At 40.2% G+C, this 17,684-nt stretch overlaps 1 protein-coding gene across 1 annotated transcript; it reads right to left on the bottom strand.

Annotated features, from left to right (window-relative positions):
* Positions 1-4,329: 4,329 nt before the first annotated feature.
* LOC145389834 (uncharacterized) lies at positions 4,330-10,165 on the bottom strand. The gene is made up of 6 exons (XM_080264971.1): positions 10,076-10,165; positions 8,738-8,764; positions 8,273-8,393; positions 7,701-7,816; positions 5,631-5,790; positions 4,330-4,584 (listed from the first exon to the last, which is right to left on the bottom strand). The coding sequence occupies exons 1-6, from the start codon at positions 10,163-10,165 to the stop codon at positions 4,430-4,432; spliced, it is 669 nt and encodes a 222-aa protein (XP_080121097.1). The 3' UTR covers positions 4,330-4,429.
* Positions 10,166-17,684: the final 7,519 nt, after the last annotated feature.

Raw genomic sequence — 17,684 nt, 5'->3', positions numbered from 1 at the left:
TTCAGCAGTGAAAATACTTGCGACTGGTGGAAGGCGGATCTGATAGGTATGGTCTGGGAAAAGAGCAGCAAAATCCGAGCCCACACAAGACTTAGAGCCATCTGTGTACACTGAGGTCGCTGAGGAGTGACAATGCATATGGTCCATAAAAAGATGATAGAGTTCCTGTGGGGTGGAACAGGACTTTGGACAAGAGAGCAGGACATCACAGACAGTAGGGCGAGGAAGAAGCCAAGGCGGGAACATAGAATCTCGCAGAGGGAGATCTGAAATAGCAGGGGAAATAAGGGGATGCAAATAAATGGGAGACCCTACAAGGAAAAGATGAAGCTAACGAGGGCGGAAAAGGAGGGGAGAGGTGCGTAACGGAGGAAGGGAAACCTGCAGAAGAAGGTGAATGTGGTAACGGAGAGTCAGCTTGTCACGTCTGGAGGATAGAGCGGACATACCCGACTCGACATATAGGCTCGTAACCGGGGTGGAGCGAAAAGTACCCAACGCCAGACGTAACCCATGATGGTGAATAGAATCTAGGCGCCGAAGGGAGGAAGATGAGGCAGATGCATAAACCTGACAGCCATAATCAATCTTCGACAAAACTAAGACAGTATGGGGCCGGAGCACAGTTGTACGGTCTGCACCCCAGGACATATGGCTGAGAGTTTGTAATAACCGATGTCTGAGGGAAGCAGAGGTCTTACGGGAAGTGAGATGCGGGGACCAAGTCAGTCGAGAATCGAAGATATGGCCAAGGAAAGGGGCTGATAATCGATATGGCAGGGGAGTACCATATAGTGTAAGAGGGGGTTGAGGGATTGAATGACGGCTAGTAAAAGTTATAGCACAGGATTTCGTGGGGGAGAATTTAAAGCCATGATCCGTGGCTCACCCTGCAGCGGCATCTATAGCTGATTGAAGTAGGGCTCGTAAGACCTGGACATCCGCTCCTGTGCTATTATTTCTTCAGCGAGAAAGGCAGTTATGTATTCCTTATAGCCTGTAATATATAGCCAGCATTTACTGTCAGCAGTAGGTCAGGAGTTTTGTGCAATGTCACGCCACTGGATCTAAAAAAAAATGCCTAAAAAAAAAAATCAACTCGGATTGAACCGCCGATGTTAGCTAGCCCGAAAAGTTACCAGACATTTCTAGTAATATAATTATTTGGAATGATTTCAGTGCTAATCAGATGTACTGAGAAAGGAGATTATACTAGTTTTTCTATAACATAATGCTCAACCACGCTAGTATGCCCTTTTTTTGTCCAGAAGTTCAAATATACTAGCTCTTCCAGAATCAACAAGCATGCAAATATAACCATATGGCAACACGAGTTGGCGTGCGGTCCATTCAAAACACACGTTCTCAAAGTTCTTATTTTAACATATTTCCGCTTGATTACTGTACCTTAATGCTTCTGCAGTGTGTAATAACGTGGTAGGACATATATAAACGCTTCTGAGATGAGTTAAACGTGAGACTGAAATGATTAGGCTACAAATGAAGAGATTTTCTTGTCGTTCATTCATGTTTTCTCACCCTTTGTTTACGTTACGTTCCATTCATAATTATACTCGTTACGGCAATGTTTACGTTGCAGACCTTTAAATTCATTCATACAAAAGTTTGTACTTCATTCAAGAAAGAAGAAATGCGAGAGAAAGAAGAAAGGGGAAAGAAAGAAGAAAGGAGGAAGAAGAAATGACAAAGAAAGAAGAAACAAGAAAATAAAAGAAAGAAGAAATGAAATAAAGATGAAAGGAGAAAGAAAGAAATGGAAGAAATGAAGAAAATAATGAGAAAGAAAGTAGGAGAAAAAGTCATGGAAGAAAGGAGAAAAAGGAAATGGAAGGAGAAAAAGAAATGGAAGAAAGAATTGGAAGAAAGGAGAAAGAACGAAGAAATGAGACAAAGAAGAGAAAAGAAAGACGAAGGGGGAAAGAAGAAAAATGAGAAAATAGAAGAAAGGAGAAAGAGGAAATGGAAGAAAGAAAGGAGAAAGAATAAAACAGAAGAAAGTAGAAAGACGAAAATAGAAAATGAAAAAAGAAAGAAAGAAGAGGAAGGAGGAAGAAGAGGAAGAGGAGAAAGAAGAAGAGGAGGAGGAGAAGGAGGCAGAGGAGGAAGGATGGGTAAGGACAAGAGAAAGAGGAAGAGGAGAAAGAATGAGGAAGAAGAGGAAGAGGTATAGGAAGAAGGGGAAGAGGAAGACGAAGGAGGGAAAGAGAAAAGGCAGATGAAGAAGAGGGAATAGAGGAAGAGAAAGAGGAAGAATCCCAGCAAACACAAACAGAGCGGCCCTCCGTAGGCCAAACGTATGTCATACCGGCGGCCCAACGGTGGCAATTTACATAGGGCCGCTGTCAGCCGTGCTCATAGGTTCTACGGAGGCCCGCTGACAGAGGCCCAGCGCAGTCATTGCTACCATTAACTGCTTATAATATAAGGTAAAAAAATCTCTACCAAATGCTCATAAATTTACTATCATTGATAAGGATCACTCTGTGTGTCATTACAGTTCATATAAATTAATCCATCTAGGGAATAAATAAAATCCAAGATACTTACAATGACTTTTATTCTGAAATTAACTCATATAATCGCAAATGTTTGTTTAGTAGTGAAGAAAGTACTTCTAAAGAAAAGTATTCCAACTCATGCTTAATTCAAAATTACAGATCAGATGTAGCTATAGCTATTCCCTAGTTTAGATGAGAAATTTAGTTGTTTATCTCTTCAGTTTGAGGGTACTCCAGGTACTGTTTTGATTACTTTGTTCAATCCCTCAAACTGAAAGGATTATTCAATGTCTAGTTTTTAACCTCAGCAAAACCACTAATATAAAAATAAAAACATTCCTCTTCATTTCTCAGAATATATACAAAATATATCTTTGACTAGTAATTGTGAATAGCACCCGCACTCATTAAGTGTTGTCACATATAGCAATTGATTCTATTCCTATACTGAGTATTTACATTACCTGTAATAGTATGATTATCTCATCTCAAACTGCCATGAAATAGTGAGATTCAATTCTAACAAAGGCAATAACTTCAAGCAACTGTTAAAAAGAAAAGTATACTAGTACTTAACAGGGTATACATTTCTATCTATCTATCTATTGCCAGACGCCTCAATTCTGTTTGGGGTGGCCACAAACAAATCGCCTCCAAGTCGCCCTGTCCCCCACCATTTCACTCCCCTGCTCCCAACTCACACCCCCCTCTCTCATATACCTCTCCACCCCATCTCTCCATCTCATCCTCGGCCTCCCCCTCCCTCTTTCCCCCTCCACCTCACTCACATACACTCTCTTCGTCAGACTTTCACCCTCCATCCTCTCCACATGGCCAAACCACCTCAGTGTGTTCCTCATAACGCTTCCTATCACATACATTTCAAAGTGATAAATAGTTTCAGTACAAACTTTCTTACATTTACAAGTAAAGTATGCTATGAACTTTATAAGGCCACTTTACAGTATGTGCTTCAGTTTCCCTGAATTTATAAAGCTGAAAACTATGTAAGAAATAAGATTGTTAAAATGACCGTGCACCCCCGACCAACTACAAATATACAAAATTATAAATGAAAGACTGACGAAGAGAGTGTATGTGAGTGAGGTGGAGGGGGGAAGAGGGAGGGGGAGGCCGAGGATGAGATGGAGGGATGGGGTGGAGAGGTATATGAGAGAGGGGGGTGTGAGTTGGGAGCAGGGGAGTGAAATGGCGGGGGACAGGGCGACTTGGAGGCGATTTGTTTGTGGCCACCCCAAACGGGATTGAGGCGTCTGGCGATAGATAGATAGGTAGATAGATAGATAAATGACTTCATATATGTACATCAAAATTTTTGAAACCTAGTCAAGTATTCACTGTACGAAATTGCCAGTAAATGTTTTACGGTATATCATAAACTTGATAAAACTGTGTTAGAAATGAGGCAGAAAAAAATTGACTTTCCACAGACTTAATTTACATATATAATGACTGCATGCAATGTGCTCCGATATATCATATTTAGAACATTAGCATATCAAGAACTAATAACTATTTATAAACATTTTCAATAGAGATGGTGAAAATAGTTTAGGTACTCTGCTGTAGTCTACAGTGCTTTATATGAAGTACAACACTAAGATAAAGTAATACATTATTTTAAAAAAAATATATATTTTTCAATAAAGGAAATGTGTTCCTGTATCATTAACCATAAAAAGCTGTGTTACCAATGAGGTATATTAGTCAGGTAGCGGTAGTATGTATGTACTTATGTGGTATGAGAAAACTAAAATGTGCCAGTAAACTTCTAGGGGGATAAGTTACCATAATAATGCAAATGGATGGAACTCTCAAGAGGCAGATGTAAAGCAATTAGGCATTTGGATATAGTTTAAGGGGTGAAGGACAAAAAAAATCTTGCATGTCTACATGGTATCACTGTCCTGTGGCTGGGTGCCTCTTATTTCTCTCTGGCGACGCCCTCCATCTCTGTCCCTGGCTGTACGAAACCACTCCTTCATTACTTTCTCTATTGAGGCTGATGTTGCAATCCTGTGTTCTGGATTCTTACGCACACTTTCTGTAAAAATAAATGCTACTTTGAGTTCATTGAACTAATATAAAAATTAAGAATGCAGATCCATATGAGGTGGAATGGGAGTGAATCAAATTTTACAAAATGGAATAAAAATCATTATCATCATCATCTGGACATCAAGTTAAACCCTTAGCTCAGAGATAATCTCAAAGCTTCAGCCCAAGTTTTCCTTGGTCATACTCTTGTTCTGCTTCCATCAGCATTCATACCTTCACACCAGAATCCTCAGGCATTCTCTCCACATGTCCAAACCACCTCAACCTACCCCTACAAAAGACCATAGCACTGCTAAAAAAAGTAAGTTGTTGGCAACATTCATTGAAGGCCCTCCAGAACTAGGCATTATTCTGACTGGAAAACTAGGCAGTATTCTTAAGGAGCAACTGATTAATAAGAAGTATGGTACTGAAAAAGCTGCGCAGTGGTGTTGTTGCCAACATTGTCATATGAGAGTGACACATGGACAATGAGTTAAGCTAATTTGTCAGAGATTTAGTCCACTGAGTTGAGCTACATTGGAGTGATCACAGTCAAGAGAAGGATTGATAATGTAACTAAGTGAACAATGTGAAACATCTGGAATGGTGGAGCAAGGCATGGAATGAACTGTGGTGTAATGGAATGGATTAAAAGGAACACACTGAACTGATTTGGATATATGCAATTTCAAAGGGGAAACCATGTGTGGTTCAGAAGAGAGTGGTGCAGTACTGGTATATCACTGAGAGAAAAGGTGGGAACAGACAAATGGTTGAAAGAATAAGAGAAAAGTGCAAGGATAACGTATCCTAGAAATATTTCTGCCATGGCCATTCCCTGGTGGGGGATTCCCAAGAGGGAACGAGGCATCAGAGATGACGCCTTTGATCAGGGGTTCTCAACGTGGGCAATATGGCCACTTTGGGGGCCATGGAAAATTTGTAGGGGGGCCACAGGACAAAATTAGACAAATGGGGAGGCCACAAGGGGTTGAGAAACCCTGACTTGGATGAAGGCTGTTACCAAGCGAGCATATCTTAACTACTTACTAATTATTGTGTCCTTCAGCTTCAGGCTGCAAAAGCGGAGTTCTGCTCCTTTACCGCACCAATTGTACTGCATGGCTAAGGAGTTTGTCACAGTGTGACGTAGAATACGCCTCACCGTGTCCTGAAGACCTGCTCCGCCTATTACACTAAGTCTTGCAATCTGAAAGGGTAATTACAGAGTCATTATCTTTTGCAAAATATCCCCCCAAAAACATTATAAATTATTTACTCTACCCTAAATATAAGGCTTTAAAACCACTGCCCCCCAATTAAGTCCCTGTAAAGAAATATCTATCTATCTATGGTCCATCACCATATCCCATACAGGGTGGCCATGACACCTTGAGCAGTAGCTTTTCTGTGGTTGCCTTTTACGACACGCAAGGAGCAAGAAGGTTTATTCTTAATCCCATGATCCAAGGAAATAGAAACTGAGATATAGAACAAGAAAGTGGTCAGTCTGTGCTGAGTCTTCGTGTAACTGTGACAGAGTTCCTTGCCTGACTGTGATGAGGAGGTCACTCACCAAGCTTATGGAAACAATACACTCATGTTAGTGAAATACACATTATTAGTAGTAGTATCAATGTTATGCACTGCCTATGAGTGTCCAAACTTGCTCTGAAATATCAATGCAAACATCATTCACACAACTTACAACTTTTTTTTCTTGTTCAGGATCCACAAGTTTTGATTCCAGGGCAGCCATATCCACAATTTCATTTAGAGAGAAGTGGACTCCCTTAAGTCCCTCTTGATCCTGCTCTTGAAGTGAATTATGTCTCAAGAGTGTGTCCAGCTTTGCAGAAAGGGAATGAAGTATAGTACACAGCTCCTCCAGTACCATGAAGATCCTTGCATCATGGGCTGTAATTACAAAATGCATGTCACTGACCTACATACAACCCTAATATTGTATAGCAAGCCCTCTAAGGTTACAGTCTTGAAACTTACAGTGGATATTGAAACAGGATGATGAAATGAGGAGTAAGCAAACACTATCTATCTATCCTATTGCCCGACGCCATGATCCCCAAGGGGGGTGGCCGCAAGTAAATTGCCTCCTGGCTGACCTGTCCCCCACCAGCCAACAGCCATCCTCCCACTCAATAGACACACACATTTAAACATAAGTAAACAGCCAAAACAAATGGTGTGTTGGAGCAAGTGTGCAGTGAGAGACTTCAGAAGAGCGCTGTCCATTTTAAGAGCAATAGAACACAGTGTTGCAACACTGCACTGAAGAAAGAGTGAAGAGACTCGGTAAGAGAAGAGAGTTGATGAGACAAACGACTTTGGCTTCCACCCTGGAAGCCATCCCACATTTTAGAACTGCTCAATTTCAGGTGCAGTATCTCATTGGTTCACACATTCTTAAGAGGAAGGTTTTACAGAGCTGACTGTACTGTTTGGAATTTTGCTTAACTGTAATTATATACACTTGCTCTGAAAAATATCAGTGCAGGGTGTGATTGATGACTACAGAAAAGATACCTTCAACTTGAGACATGTCAGGAGGGTTAGTTAATATGTGGGTGTTTTATTTCAGATATTTGTGAATTACAAAAATGTTGAATGGGAAGGACTAAATAAATGTCCATGCATAATGCTGGCAATTCATCAAGTGTAAAGGGCTGCCAACATGTGGCTGAAACAACTGACACATCCCAATACATATCATCACTGGTCTCAAACTGTACTGGTATGCACTGATATTTTCTGGAACTAATGCACAGTACTGTAAACTTATGCAGCAGTAAGAATGCAATAAAATTCAGTGGTGTATAAAAAAGGAAATTACCATAAAGACAATAGAGTATACTGTCTTACCTCTTAACGATATATGCTCAGATTGTAACTGAGACACTGACCCATCCAGACTTGATCTCGATGCGGTGTTGATGGGGCTTGGTGATGATGGCTTAGGTGGAACTGGTGTAATTGTTGCTTTCTTGTTGGAGCAACCTGCATCACTGTCACTGCTATGCAAATGAGGTTCCGACACAATCAGGCTTGGTGCTGATGGCTTAGGCAGAGCTGGTCTAAGTGTTGTTTTCTTTTTGGAGCAACCTGCATCACTGTCACTGCTATGAGCCACCCGTATGCATTTTCTTGTCTTACTCTGAACTCTTGAACCAGAACCTCTCTCATCTGAGCTTTCATGGTCAGTGTATCTATCTGGAGATCTGCAATAAGGAATAAAAAATAGGTAATCAATTCCTCATAAACACACCCTTGAATAGGTAATCAATTCCTCATAAACACATCCTTGAATAGGTATTCAATTCCTCATAAACACACCCTTGCACACTAGCACAATCACACACTGAGTGGGAACCTCAAATTACTAAATACTGTATACTGTTTACCATACTGAAATTATACACTGTGGCAATATACTGTATGGTACCCTGGCGTTTAGTGCAGCATTTTTGTCTGCAGACCCCCATACTAAAATAAACCCATACTATAATAACACATAACCTCATGGGAAAAATTTATTTTGTTTGCAAACCTGCTAAAACACCCCCCCCAACATGACACTTATACCTATTTCAACAGGGAAAAAAAAAACTCTCATTTAAATGCTGTGTTGTTAGGCTATTTCACTATTTGAGAGAAGTAAGTCAGACAGTTCATACCTCTTTCTTCTTTTTGAATGACGAAAGCTGAAATCCTCAGCATCAGAATCAGTATCTGCTGTGTGTAGGTCAGAATGATACACAGCCTCTGGTAACTTAGCTCTGGCTTTCTCATAGGTATCTGTGGGTATATAAAGGAATTATATACGGTATGTATTAGCTTACCGGACCATCACTAAGAGTGCTCTAAAACAGTATTCTTTTATCAATGGTCACCCGTTGTGGGATTATGGTACTTGGCTAAAGAAAGGCAGAAATTTTCCTCCCACCCTGTCAATGCACAATTCATAATCACAGAAAATATTTCTTTTATACATTATTCTAGATACCCCATAATAACACCGAGGAGCTCTTCCTCAACATTTCCTCATTCTATTATGATAATTATGACTACATCATCTTAAGTCAGGTTAAGTAAGACATGATCAGGGAAGGTTTAGAATTAACAGTTTTCCTTTTACTTACCCAGTAATCAGAATTTGCCCAGTAGCCCTGGAGTGTAAGAACACAGACATGTGACACAAGATGACAGATGACAAGACAGACACCAGACACACACACACAGGTACTGAATAAGATGTGGATATGATGCCTCTTAATTCTGTTCAGAAATGTTGATAACATAAATAAGCAAGGAAAGGATTGGTGAAAAATGAAGTGACCCAAGTAATGAAATTAATGTATAGCATAGCGAAATCTGATTGGGCCTACTTTGAAATAAATATATATGCACAATATTATATTGTCCCATGGCAGTGCATTCTGTTTTTCCATGTTAGGTAGCTACCTTACCATTATGGTACTGAGTAAAAAAAAAAAAAAAATTACCTGATTCATACATTATTTTTATGGAGTACTTCAACCATTCTGTTGTGGGTGAGTCTCTGTTTTTGACAGCGCTGGTTAAACGAGTTGCAGACTGGTATTTAGGCCACACTGCTTCATGTCTGCTCTTCAGCCATGTTGAGGGAATGACAGCCACATCTTTCGTTTCAGTGAACTCAACAACCAGAAACATTTCAGCCATCTGTAAGAAAACAATACATAACAGGTACTACAATGTTATGATAAAAATGGTTGCAAAAAGGAAGAAATATACATTTTTCTAAGAAAAAATAAATGGCAGACATACTGGTAAGACATGATAATGTTTCAGGAATACCCATGCACAACCATTGCCTGGAAAGTAAAAGTGCCTTCTCAAATGTACAGTAATTTTTTATCAATATCATATTCACTGTGCTAAAGGCTGACTGGTTATTGCACATAGTACACACAGAATACATAGATACACAATAACCCCTAACTCTGATGATGAATACTTGGCATCTCATGAACTTCATTCTGGCTTCACATGAATATGTTGCAAATGTGCTGACACCTGCAGTTTTAACCTCCTCCTCTTTGTCCAGTAAGAATTACCATCTGCCATTCTCACATCTATAAGTAATATCACTCTTTCACCAGTATTAAATGTTATGAGTATTTCAACCAGAATTACATGCCTTTTTTTGCAGTAAAGATGAGATGATCCTGCAGCAAGTAGCTTTAACTATATATTTCGGTTTAAAACCCATAACACACCTTTAAAACTAGATTTTCTAAAAGTATATTGTTTGAAGAGCCGAAAGTAGCACACATTTACTGCATAATTTCATGGGCTATTACAACTGTTACAGGTGATTTTAAATGTGAAGAAACATAAAAAGTATTCAGAGGCTAAGTATAGGTAAGACTTACTAAGCAGAAAGTATGATTTATGACAAACGTTTATTTTCATATTCACTGAAAATGACAAAGTACTTGGCGGGTTTTCGCAGGCACTGAGGAGGCATAGTTGCTCACACTTAGCCGCCGCTGCCTCCCTAAAGCCGACGGAGGGCCTTTGGGCATGGTTTGCTGGGATGGGAAGAACAAAAATGGGAAGAGGAAGAGGGAAAAGAGGAAGAGAAGGAACAGGAAGAACAAGAGAAAAGGAGGAGGAAAAGTGGAAAAGGAAAAAGAAAAGGATGAACTGTAGGAAGAGGAGGAGAAAGAAGAGGGGAAAGGGAAAGAGGAACAAGAAGAGGAAGAAGAAAAGAAAGGACAAGAGGAAGAACATGATGACAAGAGAGAAGAGGAAAGGGAGGTACAGAAAGAGGAAGAGGAAAAAGGAGATATGAAAGAAAAGAAGAAGAAAATGAGGAAGAGGAAAGAGAAGAGGAACTGGAAGAAAAAGAACAGGAAGAGGAGGACTTGGAAGAGAAAGAGGAGGAAGAGAAAAATTGAAATGCCTGGGAAGAGGTGTTAGGGAGCTGCCTTAACTGACTAGAGTGTATGCCATGATTTAAAACTCTGGCTAAGCACTGAGTCAAGAGAAGAACATAACTGAGGATAACTGAAGAAGGCTGGCAGACAAAAACTGACATCTCTCCACCTTCACTGCTGAGTTGTAACATGAGAATAGCACTAGAATATAATGCTAGAAATGAAGTACTATGGAAATCATGTTGAGCCAAAGTACTGTCTCATTCTGCCACTGAGATACGTGAAATAGGCAGCAAAAGGATCAAAACCTGGGCCAAGTTAAGGCAAAAGGACTATAGTGAAATGTTACTCTGACAATTATGGCTTAAATGCAAAACCGTCATTTTACTTCATACTTTTTTCTTTTAATGTATCTGACTCTGGACATATGCTTAACAGTCCTTTCCCTGAGGCCCAGCAGTTCTACAAACCATAGACCTCCACATGTCACCACTTCAGCACTAACACCTGCCACCCATACTGAATACATACTAGGGGTGTCTCATACAGGACTGGTGTAATGGTATTAGTGGGGGTGTTTTTATGGCATGTCAAATTCAAATCCCTTAAACCATTCCATGCCCCAGCCGGGATTCAAATCTGTGTCCATTGGGATAGTGGATCACCTCTCTACTGATTCACCACCTGCTTACATAATGCTACCTGCAGACATGGAGCAATACCTTTTTTACCTCAGCCTGGCCCAGATGTTTGTCCTTTTGCAGATTACTACAGGTGGCTGAATGGCAGAAAAAGACGATGCTACAGCTCAACACACAGTACTGTACTTTCCACACACTTCTTTGCAACAAGTACCATATTCTAGTGTTCATCTACTGTTACAGCCTAGCAGTCACAATGACAAGATGGCAATTTTAGGTCGTTACCATTTAAAAAAATATATATATATATCCTTGCCTTAACCTACTGAGCCTAGGGGATTTTTTTTTTTTTTTAACTTTGGTCAGTATCTCATTGTACCATTTTTTTTTTCCTGCACTCTATTAAACTTCCATCCTTACTCGTCAAACTGCTTCCATCGTTACTCATCACATTGCTTCCATACTACTCATCACACAGCCTCCATCCTTACTCATCATACTGCTTCCATCCTTACTCACCACACACTACTTCCACAAAATAACCAACAAAACCAGCACAAACATCACATGAATTCAAACATAAGTGACTGCACCTGAGCTCCCTGATAATTAATGATGCCAACACAGGAAATGTTTTGCTTGATGTGGGTAAGGCCTCCCAGTTTCTTCAGCGACAGTGCAAATACAACCGGCACCTCTTGCAGTTTTGCTTGTTGTAGTGTCTTTTCCACAGCATCATCTAGACCTCCTGCAGGGGAAGAGTGCCTTATATTACTCTTGCTTCTGCTTGGCCTAAAACTGTCAGCTCTTCATCTTGAATGCTGAGGTGTTGCAAAAGATAAACACTAGAAGGTTATACTAGGCTTCTTTTACATTAACAAGGTCCAGATTTTTTTCCTGTTGCCACTTATTTCACATAGTCCAGTGACAGAAAAAGGCAATGCTATGGCTCTATATTCCCTCCACAGGATTTTTTTTTTTTTTTTTTTACTAGCATTATATTCTAGTGCTAATCTGTTGTTACAACTCAGCATTTACAATAGAGAGATGGCAATTTTATGTCAGGTTATAGTAAAAAAAAAAATAGTAGTCAAGAAGAGGTGCTATGAAGAGAATATACAGCCAGAGTACAGGGCATTGTCTTTTTCAGCCACTGAGCTAGAAATGACAAAACTCTGGGCCAAGTTAAGACAAAATGAGTACCAGGTATAAAGCAGCACTTCAGACTAGGAAAAGGGTCAGTACAGAGATGGCATACATGATAAATTACTGTGCAGGATGGGGACACTGATACCCAAAATAATTATTAAAGTTTGAGATGTCTAAAATTAATAAGCTGTACAATAAAAGTCCATCAATCCCAATGGCAGTGGACCGAGAATCATTCGGATTATCAGATTTTTCGGATTTTTGGGTGGGACCCCTAAGACACTTAATTTCATGTTTAAACTGAAATTTTACCGAATGGATCACTTTTCATTCATTCATAATACAATATGGAACATATTAACATTACGTATTACACAAATTTTTTACTTAATGTATTACTGAACTATATTGAAATATTTATTGTTGTAAAAGGTATGGAGTGCTAATACAACAAAAGAAGGTGGTGGGTTGTGCCACACACCTTATTGAAGGCACAAACTGTAATTGGTAAACTAAGAGATGTCATGGGTTGTTTAACTCACCAGTAATGCACAGTTTGTCGGCCTTCTTCAAAAATTCGTATTATTGGGATTTTCGGATTATCAGCGTTCGGATTAATGGACTTTTACTGTATTTTCATGTGATTGTGCCTATACAAATAATATTCAGTAGGGAAAAGATAAAAGAATGTCACTAGCACATCATTCACTGCATCATTAAGAAGTAGTACTAGTAATGTGGGCTGGGAATAATGGGCATTTTGTAATATCCATCACTTGTGGTGTCATACTGTTTTGTATATAATCTGAGTGATCCTTTTTTTTACCATGTGTACAGTCAGTATTATTAGCTTCATCTATAACACCATATGTCCTCTTGGGAACCTATCTAAAAAGAAATGCCTGTGACTGTTACATCTCCAAGCTTCTTATCCCTGCTACTTAGCCCTTACAAAGTACTGTACTGTATATCTGCAGAAAACTGTACTGCAGAATACTTCAGAGATGGAGAGAACATTTCAACAAGTACCTAAATGTGAGGAGTAAGAAAAATCTGTAATGATGGCAGTGGGGACAACTAAATCAGGGGAATGGATGACTGAGAGAAAATTGATCCATGAGTATAACAGAAAAATATAGGTAAATAAGAGCGAGGTATAAAGCATATGAGGTGAATGGTACAGTGTATGTGAAGGGATGCTGTACAGGGAACTGAACTGAAATGTATAGATTACCAAAGGCTACACACAACAGAGTGCAGTCAGTAAAAATACACAGAGACCATACAGGTTTTACTTTAATCAAATTTCAGAAATTATTTTTTAAAAACTGGTTGGCTACAATCGACCCTTTCCATCATTAAACACACTTAAAACGATGCTGAGGGACAAATACCAGTACTGTATTGGGTACATTTTACATTATTTAGGAAGTGGAGAGATGGCATGGGGCACAAGGGCTTAGGAGTAAATGAAGACAAAACAAAAGTGATGGTATCCAGGGCTAGGGGCAGTACTGTCAAAGAAGAAGGAGAATGGCTATGTGCGATTTGCCACAAGGGCATAGGAAGTAATTCCATCTTGTGCAGTGTCTGTAATAATTGGGTGCATAAGAGATGTAGTGGTATTAGAGGTAGACTGCGAGATAACGCTGATTTCATGTGTGCGGTGTGTCAGAGAGAGCAGGTGGAGATTGACAGGCGTGAAAGGATTGAACTTGCTGGTGGATCTCTTGAGTGTGTGGAAGAGTTTTGTTATTTGGGAGACATGTTATGTGCTTGTGGCAGGGCTGGAGCTAGCTCTGTGGCTAGAGCAAGGAGTGGTTGGAAGAAGTTCAGGGAGCTGTTGCCTCTCCTGACATTGAGAGGGTTCTCCCTCTGTGGTAAAGGATCTCTGTATACAGCTTTTGTTAGGAGTGTAATGCTGTATGGTAGTGAGACCTGGCAGTAAAGGAAGAGGATATTCGCAAGCTCAAATGTACAGAAATGACAATGATTAGGTGGATGTGCAGTGCATCCCCGAGTGTGAGGCCTGGGGGAGCTAGGTTTATGATGGAAGAGTTGAGGAGTAGGTTGGGACTGGACTGTATTGGTGCTGTGATGAGGAGAGGCAGACTGAGATAGTTTGGGCATGTGGAGGGGATGAATGATGATAAATGGGTGCTGAAAGTGAGAAGTGTTAATGTTAGGGGTAGGGTTGCGAGAGGCAGACCGAAAAACACCTGGGACGATGTCATTCAGTGTGACCTCAGGGATGAGGGACTGAATAGGGAAGCTGCCACAGATGGAGCAGCATGGAGAGCCGCCATTAGGTGACCAAGACCGATGCATAGAGCCTTCAAAAATTAAACAAAACGATGGAGCTAGAAAAGGACACCTACATGTGGATGCACTGATATAACCGAGCTGCTCCCCTGCCCAGTTATACATACTTCCCTCAACTCCCTCCCTCTCCTCTAAAAGGAGAATGGTGAGCTACAAGAAGATGGCATCTCTGGCCTGTAATCCACTGGGTTCACATTCAGATAAGCCTAGGGTTGTGGTTACTACTACATTACTGTTTATAACACTACTTACAGTACCTGTACTGTACTGTACCATACTGTACAACATTCTCACGCATTCACTCTTAACCCAAAATTTATTGGACCAAACAATGACATGAAATAACAAATAATCAATCACCGCTTACTTCACTCAATTAAGCACATAGAAAAGGGATACAGTAATATAATAACAGCTGACACACTATTGTTGGTTAATTTTCAGCTGACAAAGCTGGGCCACTTCCACACCTTGAATACCAAGTCAAGGGCATATGAAATTCTGTAAGCCTTCATTATGAGGTAGGAATCTCCTTGGTTGCTTGTCAAACTGACTCTCATCCAACTACATTTGGCCATCAACTGAGCTGAAAGAGGTTAGGATCTGAGCCAGGTTAAAACAAACATGCAAATATGTTGTTACCTGGTTCATAGCACTTCTGTATATTTGGTGCCATAATGATGCATGACATCTTGCCCATTAACTTGGTTGTCTGCTTCAGCCCACACACAAACCTCTGCCTGTCAAAATAAAGGGAGTTACAATTTGGCCTAAATTAATAGCATGAATCCAACGATGTATTAATCAACTGTATTTTCATAACTACCAGATTATTTCATTTTCCTTTGGAAGACTTTCTATGGTGATGGGGTTGATGGAGGGTATTTCTAACCTCTCTACTTCAAAGTCTCTCTTATGCTGAATAAAACTGTATCATGAGAGAATAAAATAGAAAATATCACTCTACTTTAATAGGTTAGAGCTGTTTCACTTTAAAAGCTGTTTCATTATTCTGCTGCTGATGAATTAACATCTATTAGTGGTAGGTGGGGGCGCTCACCATCCACTCACTCGACGTAGTGCTGCTCTCAGGTGACTGTCCTCTCCTCTCTTCCTTTCTTCTTTCCTTCCTTCCTCTTCTTTCTTTCCTTCTTTCTTTCTTCTTCCTTCTGTCTACAGGTGACTCTCCACTGACTGACATGGCAAATGGTCTCCTGTACATCAGGAAACCATTTACTACGCTGGGTGATAACCACATAACCAAACTATGGCACCTGGTGGTTTAGTGGGTAACTAAGGCACTCCTGCCAGATTAAGCCAATGTAGGTTTATATCCAAGGGGTGGTTGGGGTTTATTGCTCATGTAATGCCACTCAGGGATGAGTGAGGCTGGTCACTCTCATCTTAAATGTCTGGACCAACTTGCCTAGCCCTGGGTTCCTACACTCCTCATGGGGCAACACAGGATTAGATAATGATGATGATGATGATGACGATATTCACTTAAAGTTACTTATGATTCATTATAAAGTTGCTCGCAAGTTAGAAATGAATGTTTTTAGGCTTTAACCACTCAGTCACAAACCAGAAATATGTCTCACTTAGGGCGGTTTCACTTGAAGCAGGTGCTGGCAAAGAACGCCTTCATGTGCCAGTAGTCCAGTGCCTATATAACTCGGTGGTTCCACTGCCTGGTTTTACAAACAACCATCAATTTCCTTCCCATCCCCCAATTGAAAAATGGTGGACTGCAGAAAAATGTCAGCTTCAGCCTATAGTCCACTGGCTTCTTGTTTACATAGGCCTGGGGTCACAGTTACTACTACTACTACTACCTGTGCTACAACAGCAACAACAAAAATTATCAACTGACTTGATGGCACCCTTGGCAGGGTCCCGTGCATACAGTCGCCTCTGGAACAGAACCACAGCTTTGAGCAATTCTGCTGCCACTCCATTAATTTCATCTGTCACAACATGGGTGCAGTACCTGGGGAGAGGCGTCAGATTAGAGGGTTTTCTCATCAATTCACCCCGAAGGTTAATCCATCCTAAGTCATTTCATTCTTACTAACCTAACCTAACTTGACCTAACCTTCACTAACTGAACATTACTACCGGTAAATCTAAGGTAATCTAACTTAACATGCTGGTAATATAATCTTACCTAACCCAAGCTAACCTAACCTAACAACATAACATAACCATATCTAACCTAACCCAACCTAGCCATATCTATGCTAACCTAATCTACTTACATAAAAGCTGTAAAAAATAGACCAAAAAAAAAAAAAACTAAAAAGTTTACTAACATGCAGTAAAAAGTTTACTGTATAACAGTGTCATCAACACCGGCCACAGGCACCCACATCCAGTCATGTATTTTAATATGTGTTTTTGTCTTAATTTGGGCTTTTCATACTGTACTTTACAAGTAATATACAGTACAGTATATATCACATACCTGTATACATAGTACAATATACAGTACAGTATTCAGTGCATAAGTTATGGTAGTCGCTTAATGTCCAGATCACTTAACATCCTATTTTTCGGAACGTACTGTGGACACCGAGTGGCAAATACCTGTATAGCATATGACCACACCAACTAAGCACACTCCCTTCTACCCTATTACCAGTAACAACATACTACCTAACCAATATTCAATACATCAGTGCACCTAAACCCCACTATACGATCTTCCATTGTGCAATTGTTTGCTTATATCTATCTATCTATCTATCTACTGCCAGACGCCATAATCCCGCAAGGGGTGGCCATTTGACTTTGAGTTATTTGTTTTACGGGGAGGGGCACTAACCTTCCACCAACCCACTTGCTGACATGTACGGAGCATGTACGGTTTGGTTATACGGTTACCACCCAGCGCTGTAAATGGTTTCTTGGCTTACATGAAACCATTTGGCTTGTCACTCAATGTAAAACCACCTGTAACAGAAAGAAAAGCAATAAGAAGTGACAGGAAAGATGGGAGAAACAGGAGGAGAGGAGGGCAGACACAGAAAAAGAATGATAAAGGCTAAGGAAGA

Source organism: Coenobita brevimanus, unplaced genomic scaffold (assembly GCF_032717465.1).
Source record: "Coenobita brevimanus isolate Jiangsu-jjx unplaced genomic scaffold, ASM3271746v2 jjx.HiC_scaffold_2538, whole genome shotgun sequence".
NCBI lineage: Eukaryota > Metazoa > Arthropoda > Malacostraca > Decapoda > Coenobitidae > Coenobita > Coenobita brevimanus.
Note: the sequence above shows the minus strand (reverse complement) of the source record. Positions and strands in the feature narration are given on the sequence as shown.

Coding starts and splice junctions, on each gene's coding strand:
- LOC145389834 (XM_080264971.1), bottom strand. CDS start 10,165: ATGCCCAAAGGCCCTCCGTCGGCTTTAGGGAGGCAGCGGCGGCTAAGT. Junction 8,765..10,075: donor TGCCTGCGAAAACCCGCCAA/GTACTTTGTCAT, acceptor CTTACACTCCAG/GGCTACTGGGCAAATTCTGA. Junction 4,585..5,630: donor GCTGAAGGACACAATAATTA/GTAAGTAGTTAA, acceptor TTATTTTTACAG/AAAGTGTGCGTAAGAATCCA.